At 40.7% G+C, this 15,670-nt stretch overlaps 1 protein-coding gene across 1 annotated transcript in view; it reads left to right on the top strand.

Annotated features, from left to right (window-relative positions):
- Positions 1 to 15,670, top strand: part of ARHGAP26 (Rho GTPase activating protein 26) — a 432,059-nt gene that overhangs the window by 253,678 nt on the left and 162,711 nt on the right. The window contains exon 14 of the mRNA XM_086716387.1: positions 2,344 to 2,418. Within this exon, the coding sequence (XP_086572513.1) occupies positions 2,344 to 2,418 (75 nt within the window). The remainder of the gene's footprint in view (positions 1 to 2,343; positions 2,419 to 15,670) is intronic.

Below are 15,670 nucleotides of genomic sequence, written 5' to 3'. Positions count from 1 at the left end.
AGCCAAACCAGCAATAGGGAAACATAATCATTTAAACCCCTTTGCAGAGCCTGTATGATAAATGCAAGCCCGTATCTCAGGGGGTCAACTTTTTATGATGTAAAACCAGAAAATACGCACAATAAGTTACAGAGGAAGAACAAGGTCACCAGTGGTGTGGTGTCCTCACCTCTGCCTCTTTGTCCCCTTCTCCTCTAAAATGGAAATGATGTGTTTTAACTTGTAAGAAAGTTTTCATTTGACACAAAAAGGAAAAGAGGACAATGTGAGTTAAATGCCATTTTAAGATAAATATTTGAAGGAAGTGGTTATTTTGCTACTGGAATGCATGTATGTACACACATTATTTGTGGTGACCAGAGTTGAACAGACCTCCCACACTTTGTGGGGTTCGTTAATCATTGTCCAGCGGGAGACAGTGCTGTATCCAGTTCTAGGAAAGGTCAAGGACAGAAGAAGTAGAGACCCTTGAGAAAGAACAAGCCCTTTAAGCCGCCACGTTACTGAATAATGGTTCTGCCATTAAGTAGCTTGAGGCCCATCCCTTAGTTTTTTTTTTTTTTAATTTTTTTTTTCAACATTTATTTATTTTTGGGACAGAGAGAGACAGAGCATGAACGGGGGAGGGGCAGAGAGAGAGGGAGACACAGAATCGGAAACAGGCTCCAGGCTTTGAGCCATCAGCCCAGAGCCCGACGCGGGGCTCGAACTCCCGGACCGCGAGATCGTGACCTGGCTGAAGTCAGACGCTTAACCGACTGCGCCACCCAGGCGCCCCCATCCCTTAGTTTTAGACCAGGCTAGTCCCTGAGCCGTGCAGGCTGATGTACATGCTTTTATAGGCCCCTTTTAGCTATGAAATCCTGTCATTCTAGACCACTTATTTTTTTTCATTAATTCTACATAGACCTTGTTAGAGACATTGGAGAGTCAACCTTTTCCCAAATTTCTTCCAAGAAATTTTGCTTTGCTCCCAAACTAGTGGCCCTGAGGGAGTATGACACAGTGTTTTATTCATTCTGTCATGTATCATGTAGAGATCTAGGTACTGGGGAGATAATGGTGAAGAAGACAGAATCACTGTACATAGAGTTTATATTGTGGCGGTTGGGAGAAAGACAAACAAGAAAGTAAATAAAAATGATGATTTCAGATATTATTACTTGCTACAAAGAAAGAATGGGAGGGGACTGGGCTTAATGTTGGTCATGGGATGCCTTAGGTTGAACAGGTTGCAGTTCAGCGGATACCTGAATGATGAGATCTGGGAGAAGCATGTTCCACAGGAAGCCGCTGAGCAGAGGCTGTGATATGGGGGCACAGGCTTGATGCGTTGGAGAAAGAGGAAGGCCAGTGTGGCTGCAGCAGAGTAAAGATGGTTGATGATGCAAAGGTGGGCCTCAGCTTAATCCTGCAGGGCCTTGTGGGCCGCAGTAAGTTTTGCTTGTGGTCTAAATGCAGTGGGAGGCCATTGGAAGATCTTAAGGAAAGAGAGGGTTTGAACTGGTGCATACTTTAAGAAGTCCATTTGGCTACTGGTTGGAAAATGGACCTCAGGAGAATAAGATGGGAAGCAGGAGACCAGTTAGGTTGGAGGTGTCAGGTATGATGGGCCTAGGGGTAACAGAAAAATCATTTCCAGTCACTTGGTTTAAATGGTCCCCTTTTGTAAATGGTACAGTAGTGATCTAATCCTTGCACATAAATGAACAAAGCACTCAGATGGACTAGTTTTTGGTTCTTTAGGTGTTTGGAGGTAATCCCCTACTAGTTGAGTTGCACATTTACTTGGGTTGAATGAAGGTGATTCACCTTTTTGTTCACAAATGATGTTTACATGGCAAATGATCTGATTTTCTAATTTCTCAGTCCTGGTGAACATTGTCCAAAGTTAAAGATGCACCCGCACTTCTGTATTCTTATTCTGTATTTGAGAATAGATTGTAAAGCTTTTATTCTTTTCTACAGTATAAAATTTCTGTCATGTCAGTTTTGGCTTTTTAAATTGAAAAACCAGCTAAGTGTAACCTTTAAAAGTATATATTTTGCATCTTTCAAAACTCTTCAGATGCTGTGTTTGGCAAGAGAAGAGGAAGGTCTCTTTGCCCTCTGTTGACTGAACTGAACTAACACAAGGGCTGAAGTGTGCAGCACACCCGTGAAATCCTAGACAGCTGCACCAAATCCCACTCCTTTGCTAAGAGCAGAGCTGAGGGACAGGGGACTTTAATTAGAGCGGCTTTTAGAAGGACTGAGAAAATGAAAAAAAGTGCATCTGGCTGGGTTGGCTTGACTTGTGTTCTGACGTGCCTCTAATTAAATCATCACTGTTTCTTTCCTCAGGGATCAATGAGCAAGGGCTCTACCGAATCGTGGGGGTCAATTCCAGAGTCCAGAAGCTACTGAGTGTCCTGATGGGTGAGTGCAACAGTGGCTGTGCGAGGCAGGTCCCAGTGAGGTCGAGGGGGCACCTTTGAAAAGTCACTAGTTGTGTAGGTATGAACAGCCTCTTGGGAAGGAATTGGGTGTCCGGGAGGGAATGCCCAGAAATCAGCTGCCCCACTCACCAGTTGTTAGGGATGTCGGCATTACTGGAAGAGGTACTTAGTGGGACTGGACAGAACAAAAAAATGACAGGTCCAAGGCACCACACCCTCTGTTTATAGACTCAGCCACTGCCATTCCAAGTGGTGCTCAGTCACTCATGTGACCACCACACCCTACTGTGTCTTTAATAGCTCATGACTCCCCCTGTCCTTTTTGGAGGCAGGCATTTAGTGGGGCACACCCAATGCCCAAGGAAGGGCATCCTTCTAGCCTGCAGAGGACCTCAGATCTCATGTTGCCTGTTGCCAAGAAGGTGTCACGTGACTGCCACATAACATGTATATAAGGAGATAACTCCTGGATCATCTTTGCATCTAGATTTCAACGTAGACTCTTGTCATTTGAACAGCGAAACCTCCCTTACAGCTGGCTGGTATAAAATACAAAACCACTATCTTCAAATGTGTAGTGTTTGAATCAAAACCCCATGAGCCCATGAGCCAATTTGCTTAGGCTGCAGATTTCCTTTATTTTTAGATGTGAATGCAGCCAGCTTCAGTGAGTCACATGGATTTAAATGGCAAACAGATCAGATTTCACAGATCAGTGGCTATTACTCATCCCCATGGAAGCCCAGCCATGCACTTGCAGAGATGGACTATCATTTAGGGTCCCTGCTCATTGTCTGGGCAGGGACCCTTCTCTTGCCAGTATTTGTCTGTCTTGTTTTTTTGTTTTGTTTTGTTTTGTTTTTTCCAGTTTCTGAAAATAGTTTTCATATGTAAGGAAATCTCCTCTCTCATGTTGACTAGAATGACTCTTCTCTATCTCTTTTTCTAGAGAGCTCCTTGCCTCTTGTTGGCAGAACCCTGTTGTGTTGCTAGGTACAGTGAGATCTTTTATTTGAAATTATGATTATTGGTGAGGTGCCCTGCCACTGAGAATCTGGTTCTTGGTTCATATTTGCAGTGGGGATAGTTTTTTAATAAACTAAACTTTTTATTTTGAGATAATTGTACGTTTGTATGCAGTAGAGAGATGTGTACCTTTAACCACTGTCCCCCAGTAGTAACGTCTTGTTACCCTCTAGTAGGAGATCACAACCAGGATATTACATAGTCAAGATGTGGAACAGTGTCCTCACCTCAAGAATCCCTTGTGATGTCCTTTTATGGCCACACCCATCTGCCTCACCTGTCACACCTCACTGCTTTCCCTAGCCCCTAGCACCTGAGAATCTATTTTTCATTTCTTTAATTTTGTTATTTCACGATTATCTCAGTGGATTCATATGTAATCTTTGGGGATTGGCTTTTTTTATTATTATTCAGCATAATACCCTTGAGATAATTTCAAGTTATTGGATCAATACTTGGTTGTTTTTTTATTGCTGAGTAGTATTCCACTGTAGAAATGTACCCAGTTTGTTTAACCATGCACCTATTGAGGGACATCTGAGTTGTTTCCAGTGTGGAGAAGTTAGGAATAAAGCTACTGTAAACAGTTGTGCACAGGTCTTAAATGTGAATATAAATTTGTTTCTCTGGGTTGACTGCCCGTAAATTTAATTACTGATTGATCATTTGACAGTTGCTAGGTCCAAGATGGCAGAAGCATAGCAGGATCTGGTAGCTCCAGTGACATCTTTACCTTTGTTGGCCTTTTCCATTCCTTTATTCTGGCTTCTCGTTATCTCTGATCTCTGCTTGTCTTGGTATCAGCTATGTTGTCTGTGGGAATGTCCCACGTAGTCCAGTCTCAGCAGTTTTTGAATCTTATATCACTGAAAGAGAGTATCTTTCTTGACAGTTCATTGAGGACTTTGGTTGGTCAGCATGGGGCATGATTCATTTCTCAATTTCAGGGCAGTCACATGACTTACAGCAGATGGATCCAGATGGCCTGGATCCTGTGCCTCTCTCTGGTGATGTTGGGGGAGTGTGGCCCAGAGGTGGAGTAGGGAGGGGGTTAGACAGTAGAAGCCCGTGGACCAAGCAGGATAGTTAATAGATTGATGCAGGAGTGCTTTCCTGAAATAATGGCTGCTGGGTAGATAACAATAAAAGTATGTCCATTACAGGTTTAACAAGATCAGATTGTAGTTTTAAGAGGGGACTGCTGGCTGCAATGGGGAGCATATATTTGACCATGGAAAAGCATGGAGGAAGAAAACAGTGGAAATAATTAAGCCTCACATAGCCTATCAGGGATGAACCAAGTAGCTGCTCTGAAGTTAGGAAAAAAAGGCTCAAATGAAGAGAGAGAATCAGCAGGACTTTGTAACTAACTGGATATGGGGCACAGAGATTTCATAGATGACAGATTATTACGTAAGGTGACACTAGTGAGAAGAAATATGACATTTTAGATGGGTTTGTTAGAAAAAAGAACCACTTTAGCTCGCTTGTGCTAAGCAAAGAGAGGTATGAAAGGATCTTGTTTTTCTCACTTCTCTTAGTGACTCTCAAACAAGATATTTGTCCTGTTCTCTTCCTCAGTTTTCCTAGGGACAGACAAAATAATCATGAGCATCTGAGAAATGTCATGAAAAAATAATAACCAGCAGCTGAAAGTCACAAGGCCAGCTGCCCCTGCCAGGAGCACATTAGACATAGAGTAGAATTCAAACTGAGGCTCGGGGCGCCTGGGTGGCGCAGTCGGTTAAGCGTCCGACTTCAGCCAGGTCATGATCTCGCGGTCCGTGAGTTCGAGCCCCGCGTCGGGCTCTGGGCTGATGGCTCAGAGCCTGGAGCCTGTTTCCGATTCTGTGTCTCCCTCTCTCTCTGCCCCTCCCCCGTTCATGCTCTGTCTCTCTCTGTCCCCAAAATAAATAAACGTTGAAAAAAAAAAATTAAAAAAAAAAAAAAAAAAAAAAAACTGAGGCTCAACCAGAGCTGAGACATGACCCTAATACAAGATCTCATCACAAGCGGAGAATGGTGTCAGTGGTTCTCAGTACCAGTGAAAGTGACCAGTTTGGATCTTGGAAGTGAGGAACCACCTTTTAGACCAGGGAGACTCCAGACCTAAAGGCAGAGCCCTGTCTGCCTTCCGTTTTGTGAACATGCTATCCTCGTCATCCATTCTTGGTACGGGTACTAAGCTGGATTAGCCAAGAGTGTGAAATAAATAAGGCTCCTACACTGCAAAACCTCTCCGTGAGATGGCGGGGCAGAGTGCAAACCACTCATTTTACTACTGCTTTCCTCGGTATTGATTGGATGCCAGACCATGTGTAAGATATGGAGTATTTTTAAGGTCTCTCACAAGTGCAGCAGTGAGTTTTTATTATTGAAAGCATGGATTAGAAATAAGGAAAAACAATTGTTTTGATCACTTTGAGTTTATGTACTCCTGGTACACTGAGGGGCTTGAGGTTGGAAGAGGGATCTTAAGAGCCAGTGCTTTGAGAACTTTTTATTTCTCTTGATGAGGATTCCTTAAGAGAGCTGGTTGGAATTTCTTGTAGTACGTGTGGTATAGCCCGGTGCTAGTGTCCTACCAGAGCTACTCTTGATCACGTTCTCCCAGCAGTGGGGGTCCTTAGTCTGTGAAGAGTGAAAAGGTCTAAGGGATACTCATAGGTCCTAGAAATAGTCTCTTCCATGTGTGGACTGTTGTTTTCCCCTCTCCCCTGAATGTTAAGACAAATTTTTCCAAATTTTAGCTCAACATTTTTAAATACAAATCAGCTCTGTGCTTGTTGATCACATGTCTAGTTTCTCTTCCTGTATGTTTCTGTATTAATTTTAAATAATTTTTTCTCATTAAAAATTGAGTGGTGATTATAGCAAATTTGGAGAGATACAAAAAGTAGAACGAAGAAAATAAAAATCTTGCAGATCAGAACTTCATTGACCATTTTATCATACCTTTAAAATATATTCTATAATACAAAATGTTGATAAAGTTGGAATCACACTGTGCATGTATATTGCTTTTTAATAGGCTTTTTCCATGTAACACTACAGTCTCTTTTCCGATGTTATTCAAGTTCTTCTAGAGTATGATTTCTGAGGGGAGGGGGTAGCATGTATTGTGTAGATCCAACTTTTTTTTCAGTGTGTTGATTTATTTTGAGAGAGATGGAGTGAGTGAGTGACGACAGGGGAGGGATAGAGAGAAAGAGAAAGAAAATCCCAAGCAGGTCCCACAATGTCATCACAGAGCCCAAAGTGGGGCTGGAACCTACGAACTGTGAGATCATGACCTGAGCCAAACCAAGAGTTGGACGCTTAACCAACTAAACCACCCAGGCACCTCTAGATGCACCTTTTTTTTTTTTTTAAATCTTTATTTTTGAGAGAGAGAGAGAGAGAGAAGAGACATCATGTGAGCAGGGGAGGAACAGAGAGAGAGGGAGACACAGAATCCAAAGCAGGCTCCAGGTTCTGAACTCTCAGCACAGAGCCCAATGCGGGGCTCGAACTCATGAACTGTGAGATCATGACCTGAACCAAAGTCGGACACTCAACCGACTGAGCCACCCAGGCGCCCCTAGATGCAACTTTTTAATCAGCCTCCTATTCTTGGATACAAAGGCTGACTGCAATTTTTCATCATTCTAGAAACTCAGGTCAACATCCCCATTGAGGATGCAGAGGTTAAGAGCATGTATCTCAGAGTTAGACAAGTTGCAGTTGGACTACTTATTCATTTGACTTTACATAAATTATTTAAACCTGTCGACTCTTGTTTCTCATCATCTATAATGATAACTCCTGCCTCTGCAATAACGTGAGGATTACACGAAAGATGCATATGGGTTGCTGAGTTGAGAGCCTCTGCATGTTAGTAAATAAATGTTGGCTGTTTTTATTTTTAACTTACATATGCATGTTGAATGATTTCCCTAGGATTTAAAGATGTTGAAGTGCTGGGTCAGGGTATGTACATGTTTTCAAGGCCCTTAACTGATATTCCCGAATTTGCTCTCAGCAGACGTCAGACCGCACCTCCACGTACCTCACGTCCTTGCCGTACTCGTATTACTTTTTTTGAATGTAAATTATAAATACAATTTTAATGTATCTCTTTTTTATTTAACTTGGAATTTCTGTAATTCTGGGGTGAAGTTGGGCCTTCCCCTGTGTTTCCTGCAGATTTATATTTCTTTTCTATTGAATTCCCTGTTTTGTGTTCTCAGCCTGCTTTTCTATTGGTGCATCCATCTTGTGATGGTAAGAACTGTCTAGATATGGAGGCTATGTCACCAGTATTTTTTTCCCAGATTGTCATTTATCTTGAACTTTATTCATGGCACTTGTGGTTTTGTTTTTAGGAATATTTTAAATTTTTAACGAAGTCCAGTCTTTTATGAAATTAGTCTTTTTTCTAGATGAATTTTGCCTTAAAAGATCTCCATTCTAGGATTACAAAACTTTTTTGTTTTCTTTAAACCCATCAAGAATATATATATGTAAAATGGAAACTCTCCATTTTCTCAAATACTTACCTGATTGACCAATAATCGTATAATGAGAAAATTCTTCCCCCCTCTACTACTTTTACGTATCACCATACAGTCAGTCCTTTATACATTTTGGGGTCTGATGAAGGAGTTTTTACACATATTTTTCCAAAGGAAAATAAATTGGTTTTTTTTTGTTCATTATCCTGCAATTATCAATCTTTAAAGAAAAAGCTTATCTTAATTATTTTTAATCTTTCTGAAGTCTGTTTTTCTCCTGATTCTTTATATGTCAGCAAAAATTCTCAAAGTTGTACCTCATATCTGTGTGGAGGGCCATTGCCTATCATGTCGTTCTTGCAAGTCGATTTTCCTCAGGACTTCACTGAGTTCTGCCTAGTGGATATTCCTCTGGTGACAGGCAGAATGTTGACTGTGAACCTAATTGTGCTGTTGAAACTTAATTTCCCTTTTTTTGTGCATCTTGATTAGTATTTCACCATGGTGGTGAAGGAATTCAAATTCTGTGTTGATGTGGGGTTTTTTTTCCTCATTCTGTAATTTTTTTCTTTTTAACTAATGTCTAAAGCAAGGTTAGTGCTACAGAGAACACCTGGAAGGTGTTAAACTGCAAAGGTTTAAAGCGCCAAATTACAATAGCATGCGTCACCCACAGATTTCTGATCCCCACCATGAGCTGTCCTTTCTTACTCCTCTGAGATCTTGAATGTCTAGACAGACATTCTTTTTTCTGTGCCCTTCATTTTCCATGTCCTTGTACAGAGTAGCATAAATAAAACAAGAAAAGACTTCTTTCAGAAGAAATCCTAAATAGGATTCTTTATGTCATTCTTCATGACAACTTCTGAGATCTGAAGGCTTGCCTACTAATGATTGGAAACAGCCCCAGACTTTGAAGACTGTAGACTCACAGAAGCAGCAGAGCCATGCAATCTATTCCAGTTTTACCCATCAGTAAAGGAGAACAAGACAGATGATGCAGGACTGGGACATTGTAGACTGTTAGGATGAAGGATTGATTGCTATTAACCACAATCCTGAGTTCTCGGGTAACAGAGAGCCCAGATGCAAGCCCACCTTCTTCTCTGCCCATCCCACCATCACTTGTGCTTATTGGAATGCTGCAGGCAGGTTCTCAAAAGACAGGGATCTATCACAGTAAGAGCTTTTGGATCTTAGTATAGCAGTGGGTGTGGATACTCTGGATTCTTTTTTTTTTTTTTTTTTAATTTTTTTTTTTAACGTGTATTTATTTTTGAGAGAGAGCAAGACAGAGTGTGAGCTAGGGAGGGGCAGAGAGACAGGGAGACACAGAATCTGAAGCAGGCTCCAGGCTCTGAGCTGTCAGCAACAGAGCCAGACTCAGGGCCTGAAGTCACGAACTGTGAGATCATGACCTGAGCCGAAGTCGGGCGCTTAATCAACTGAGCCACCTGGGCACCCCTGGATACTCTGGATTCTTAGGCGCTAGATATAAAAACATACAAAAAATATGGAAGTTATTAAGATGTATGACTTATATAATCAGAAAATACAAATTTACTTATCACGTTGGTACATATTAAATCTAGTCTTGAAAGAATTACCTATAGGATAAATGAAGTCTAATTTACATAGTGGATAGTATATGTTTATAAACTTCCTTAAAGATGTTGTGGAGATGAAGAATGTGAGAGGCTCGAGAAGATTGTAAAGACAGTGAAGAAAATAAAACTAACATTTATACAAGCAGAGTAAGATCACGTGGTATTTCCTAAGGAATGACAGAAAAATCAGTGGAACAGACAAGAGCATCTAGAAATAGGACCCACACATATAGGGTCAATTGATCGTTTTTGTTTTTGTTTTTAATTAAAGGAAGCTTAATTTTTTTAATGTTTTTTATTTGGGGGGGAGGGCAGAGAGAGAGGGAGACACAGAATCTAAAGCATGCTCCAGGTTCTGAGCTGTCAACACAGAGCCTGATGGAGGGCTTGAACTCGAGGACTGTGTGAGATCATGACCTGAGCTGAAGTCGGATGCTTAAACCAGCTGAGCCACCCAGGCACCCCGCTCAGTTGATGTTTGATAAAGGCATCAAGATAATTCAGTGGGGAAAGGATAGTCATTTCAGCGAATGGTACTGGTGGGAGAAAATCCATATTGGAGAAAAATAAATGAAATCTTTGTCTTAGACTATATATAAAAATTAACTCAAAATGGATCATATTCCTAACTCTAAGAGCTAAAACTACAAAACTTGTAGAAGAAAACAGAAAATTTTGGTGACCTTGGTTTAGAAAAGATTTCATAAATAGAATACAAAAAACTGGAAACATAAAAGAAAAAACGTATAAAGTAGAGCCAAATAAAAAACTTGAGCTCTTTAAAAGATACTAAGAAAAAGAAATGGCAAGCTACAGATGAGAAAAGTTTTGCAAGATGTGTATCTGGTAAATGACTTGTATCCAGAACATATTAAAAATAACTCAAGTAATTGAGTAATAAGAACACAACCAACTCAGTTTTAAAAATGGGTAAAAGATTTGAACACTTTACCAGAGAAAATTTACAAATGACCAAAAAGTGCAAAAAAAAGATGAGCACCATGATTAGTTCTTAAAGAAAAGGAAATCTAAAACCTAAATTATCCTTTCATGCCTACTAGAATAGCTAAAATTTCAAAATTAGACACCTGACCATATCACATGCTTATGAAGAGGTTGCTGTAGGAAAGCAAAATGACCCACCTGTTTTGGAGAACAATTTAGCGATTTCCGTTGAAGTGAAACGTACTTACTATATGACCTACTCCTACCATTTTTTTGCCCAGTTTCACTACTAGGTATTGACCCAAAAGGTGAAATTATAGTCCATAGAAAGACCTGTATGTAAATATTTATACCAGCTTTGTTCCTAACAGTAAAAACTTGGGAACATACCTAATGTCCATCACCCAATGAATGGATGAACAAATTGTGGCATATCTGTAAACTGAATGCTACTCAGTGATGAAAGGATTGAACCACTGGTACATATAACAGCTCAGATAGATTTCAAAAGTATTAGGCTTGGTGAAAGTGGTTGCCAGGGCTGGAGGTGGAGGGAGGGGGTTGATTTACAAGGGCACGGGGGTATTTTGTGGGTGATGGAAATGACTTTTATCTTGATTGTGGTCGTTACATGACTGCATACGTTTGTCACAAATGGAAGTGGGTGCTCAAAAAGGATGAGTATACTCTGTAAATTTCAAAAACACACATAGAAAGTTCTTAACCTTCTTCCTCATTAAAAAAGGCAAATTAAAAACATGACCTTTTTGACCCCACCTCTCAGTCTGGCTAACATCAAAGTTTTGGATGTTGTTGTCAATGATTTGGGGAAGGAGTCACTCTGAAATCTCATGGGACAGCCTCTGAGGGTAGTTGAGGAAGATCTTTCACATTTAAAAATACGTGTACTTCTTGAACTGGAAATTTCACTTGTAGGATTTTTTTTTTTTTTCCTAAATGTAGGACAGGTACAAGGAAACAGTAGTTGATATCACTGTTTCTCATAGCAAAACACAGGGAACAGCCTCATTTGCCTCACAGAGGATATCAGCTGTGGTGCAGGGACAGACTGTGAGGTAGATAAATTTATGTGCCAATAAGCAACGATTTCTTAAGATTCTGTTAAATGAACATAGTGTACAAAGTGACATGTACAGTGTACTTCTGTTTGTTTTTAAAAAGCTGTAGGTATTTATACGTGCGCTTGTGTGTGCATACACTGTTAGAGATATTGGAGCTGATCAGGATGACATTTCTGAGATGATTTCTGCTTGTAACCACTGCTTCCAGTCTGTCTCCTATTTTTCTCAATTCACGTGGTAGTAGGTTCAGGAAGAAATACTCATGTTTCACTTTCCCCAGAGGCTGACTTTCTGTACCTTGGTCTCCTCCTCTAGCTTAGGTCCGTTTACCATGCATTGCAGTGGTGAGGTCGCATGGTGGAGAGACATGTACTGAGTTCAGAAGAAAAGTGTAATTATGTCCTTGGCTCATATTCGGATGCCACCAGGAAGCTCTGCTAGGTGAAGGGGGAGCATCGGTAAGGAAGGTGTGGAAATTGGCAGCACTTTCTGAAAACGAGGTGGTTTGGGAGGCTGTCTTCAATTTAGTTTGGATATTAAATTAAAATGGACGTCCTCAAGTTATGAGCCTTCCCTCTTCGGTGCTATAAAAAGCCCTTTAGCCGGGCTGTAATTTGACTCTCCTCTCTGTAATGTTACACAATATTCCTATGGTTACAGAGCCCGAATAAGTGGAAGCTAATCATTAGTTTGCTAAATGTGGTCCCACGGAACAGTTCATAACTCCCAGACCTGCCAGCTGCTGCTCGTTTAGTGTCGTGCTCTCTCCTTGGGTAGAAGTTGGTTTGTTCCTGCGAATAATGTACAGTAACAGTTGTCTCGCATCCAGGAGCCGTGCGCTATGGCAGCCCTCCATGTGGCTCAGGGATGGGGATGGGAAAAAGGTCAGGCTAAGCAGAGTTTTTTGGTACATACTCTTCCACAGGAAGAAACCATTAAGGGAGTAAGAGATGACAAAGCAAGAAAAGAATTAAAGCGGCGGACGTTTTGGACATTGGGGTTCACTTTTCAGAAATTTGCTGTGATAGAACTCTGGAGTTGACTGTTCTGTGACCTTAGAAATAAAATTGCGCTCTCTAGGTTGTTCAGTGTTTGTTCCGTGTGGCAAGACAGACTTCATTAATGCCCAGGGTCACCTGCAAAGGCGTGTGCTGCCTTTAAGGGCCAAAGAGTTGATAAGCTGGGGTCTTTTCTATCTCATCTAATATGTATCAGGGGAACATACTGAGAGCAGTCAGTACTGGCTGGATTTGTGCCCTTACCTGGGGATTAGAGCCTAAATCCTTAATCTACTCATGATTATTTGGCCTCTTCCTACTAGAATGAAAGTGGGTTCTTTCCCAGTAAATGGAAAATCCGTTGTGCCCACCTGTGACTCATTCGTCCTTCCAGCTGAATGGCTGTTGACTTTGTAGGAGAAATCTCTTTTTCCTTTGAGACTGTCCAAAAAGAGTCCAGTGGCTGTCTCTGCTCACCTGCTGTATCATTTAGGTCTCTTTGGATTATTAAAAAAAACAAACCAAACAAACAAAAAAACAAAAACCTGACCTTCCCTGGCTTAAGGAAAAAGGGAATTTATTGGCTCATATGACTAAAAAAGTATGGCGATATATACAGACTCCACCCATATCATCCAGACCACCTGTCTCTGCTTCTCTCGTCTCTGGCTTCGTCTGTCAGACTTGACTCTGAGGATCTAGATGGTGACACCTAGCACAGTTGGATAACCTTGCAGGTAGAAGACCAACAGGGAATAGCAGACAGGCTTCCCCTTGTCTTCCAGAAAGGTCCTGAAGTTCATTCTGATGCAGCTGGCTTAGGTATTGGGCTAATCCCTGAACCAGCCATGAGGCCAGAGAGATGCTGGGATTTGATTGGTCTGTCTAAATCTTATCCTGAAGCTCCCTGGAAGCTGGAGCCTTCCCCTAGGCACGTGCAGTAGGAACCAGAGAAGAATAACAGCGTGATGGAACATGAGGCACTGTGCAAAAGGAAACAGGAGCGAGCATTGGGAGGCAAATCACTAACTAGTCTTGCGTATGAGGAAGCTGGATTCTGTCTTCAGTTTCCTGAAAGACATCACTTCCGACCACGTCAACAGTAGTAAGGTGGGGCCCTATTGGTTTGTGAAATCATTCATACTCCCCAGCCTCTGCCTCTTATTTTTATTTACCTATGGGCTTCCCAGGAAGACTAACCATAGGAGTGGTCCCTCCCTTAATAATACATGCTCCTTTAAAATACACACCTTGATTTACTAGTCTACACAAGAGGAGACAAGAAATGATAAGGATCCATTGTAATTATGGTGGTCCCCATTGCACTTCTTGGCTTACGGTGGTTAAAAAAGTACTTATAAAAGTAATGGAATACCACTTGCTTACACCAGACACAAAAATAAACTCAAAATGGATGAAAGACCTAAATGTAAGACAGGAAGCCATCAAAATCCTCAAGGAGAAAACAGGCAAAAACCTCTTTGATCTTGGCCATAGCAACTTCTTACTTAACACGTCTTTGGAGGCAAGGGAAACAAAAGCAAAAATGAACTATTGGGACATCATCAAAATAAAAAGCTTCTGCACAGCGAGGGAAACAAGCAGCAAAACTAAAAGGCAACCAACAAAATGGAAGAAGATATTTGCAAATAACATATCAGATAAATGATTAGAATCTATAAAGAACTTATGAAACTCAACACCCAAAACACAAAGAATCCAGTGACGAAATGGGCAAAAGACACGAATAGACACTTCTCCAAAGAAGACATGCAGATGGCCACCCGACACATGAAAAAATGCTCAACATCACTCATCATCAGGGAAATACAAATCAAAACCACAATGAGATACCACCTCACACCTGTCAGAATGGCTCACATTAACAACTCAGGCAACAATAGATGTTGGCGAGGATGTGGAGAAAGAGGATCTCTTTTGCACTTCTGGTGGGAATGCAAACTGGCACAGTCACTCTGGAAAACAGTATGGAGGTTCCTCAAAAAATTAAAGTAGAACTACCCTATTACCCAGCTATTGCACTAGTAGGTATTTATCCAAGGGATACAGGTGTGCTGTTTTGAAGGGACACATGCACCCCCATGTTTATAGCAGCACTATCCACAATAGCCAAAGTATGGAAAAAGCCCAAATGTCCATCGATGGATGAATGGATAAAGGGTGTGTGTGTGTGTGTGTGTGTGTGTATACACACACACAATGGAGTATTACTCGGCAATCAAAAAGAATGAAATCTTGCCATTTACAACTACGTGGATGGAACTGGAGGGTATTATGCTAAGTGAAATTAGAGAAATACAAAAGTCATATGACTTCACTCATATGAGGACTTTAAGAGACAAAACAGATGAACATAAGGGAAGAGAAACAGAAACAATATAAAAATAGGAAGGGGGACAAAACATGAGACTCAGAAATGTGGAGAAAAAACTGAGGGTTACTGGAGGGGTTGTGGGGAGGGGGTGGGCTAAATGGGTAAGGGGCACTAAGGAATCTACTCCTGAAATCATTGTTGCACTATATGCTAACTAATTTGGATATAAATTTTTAAAAATAAAAAATAAAATAAAATAAAGTAATGGAATAAAGTCATAGTATAGAAAATATAAAAACGATTATAGTTCTAACACTTTAACCCAATCACTATTTTAATTTTAGAGTATTTCCTTTTAGCCTTTATTCATATAAGTTTCATACGAACTTTTAAATCTTGGTGTGTTTTTTTGTTTTTGTTTTTTTTGTGTTTTGCTTGATATTGCATGATAAGCTAGGCATTGTCCATAGTGTTACATGGTTAGCATTATCATGTAAATGCAACATAATATTCCATCGGGGAGACATGCCAAAATTAATCATTCTTCCATCATTGAACATTTAGGTTATCTCCTTTTAAATTTTTTTCTGCTGTTGAAAAGCATTAGTGTGTATTGAACATTTCTGGGGTATGTAACTTAAATCTTGCTTTATCTTATTTCCTGAGGCCAGATTGTGAGAAGTGAGATTACAGCTTCAAAGGGTATAAACATTTTTATGACTCGATACATATTGCCAAATTGCTTT

The sequence above is a fragment of the Puma concolor genome, chromosome A1, assembly GCF_028749965.1.
Source record: "Puma concolor isolate L17-30 chromosome A1, mPumCon1.1.hap2, whole genome shotgun sequence".
Classification (NCBI taxonomy): domain Eukaryota; kingdom Metazoa; phylum Chordata; class Mammalia; order Carnivora; family Felidae; genus Puma; species Puma concolor.
This window is presented reverse-complemented; position numbering and strand designations above follow the sequence as displayed.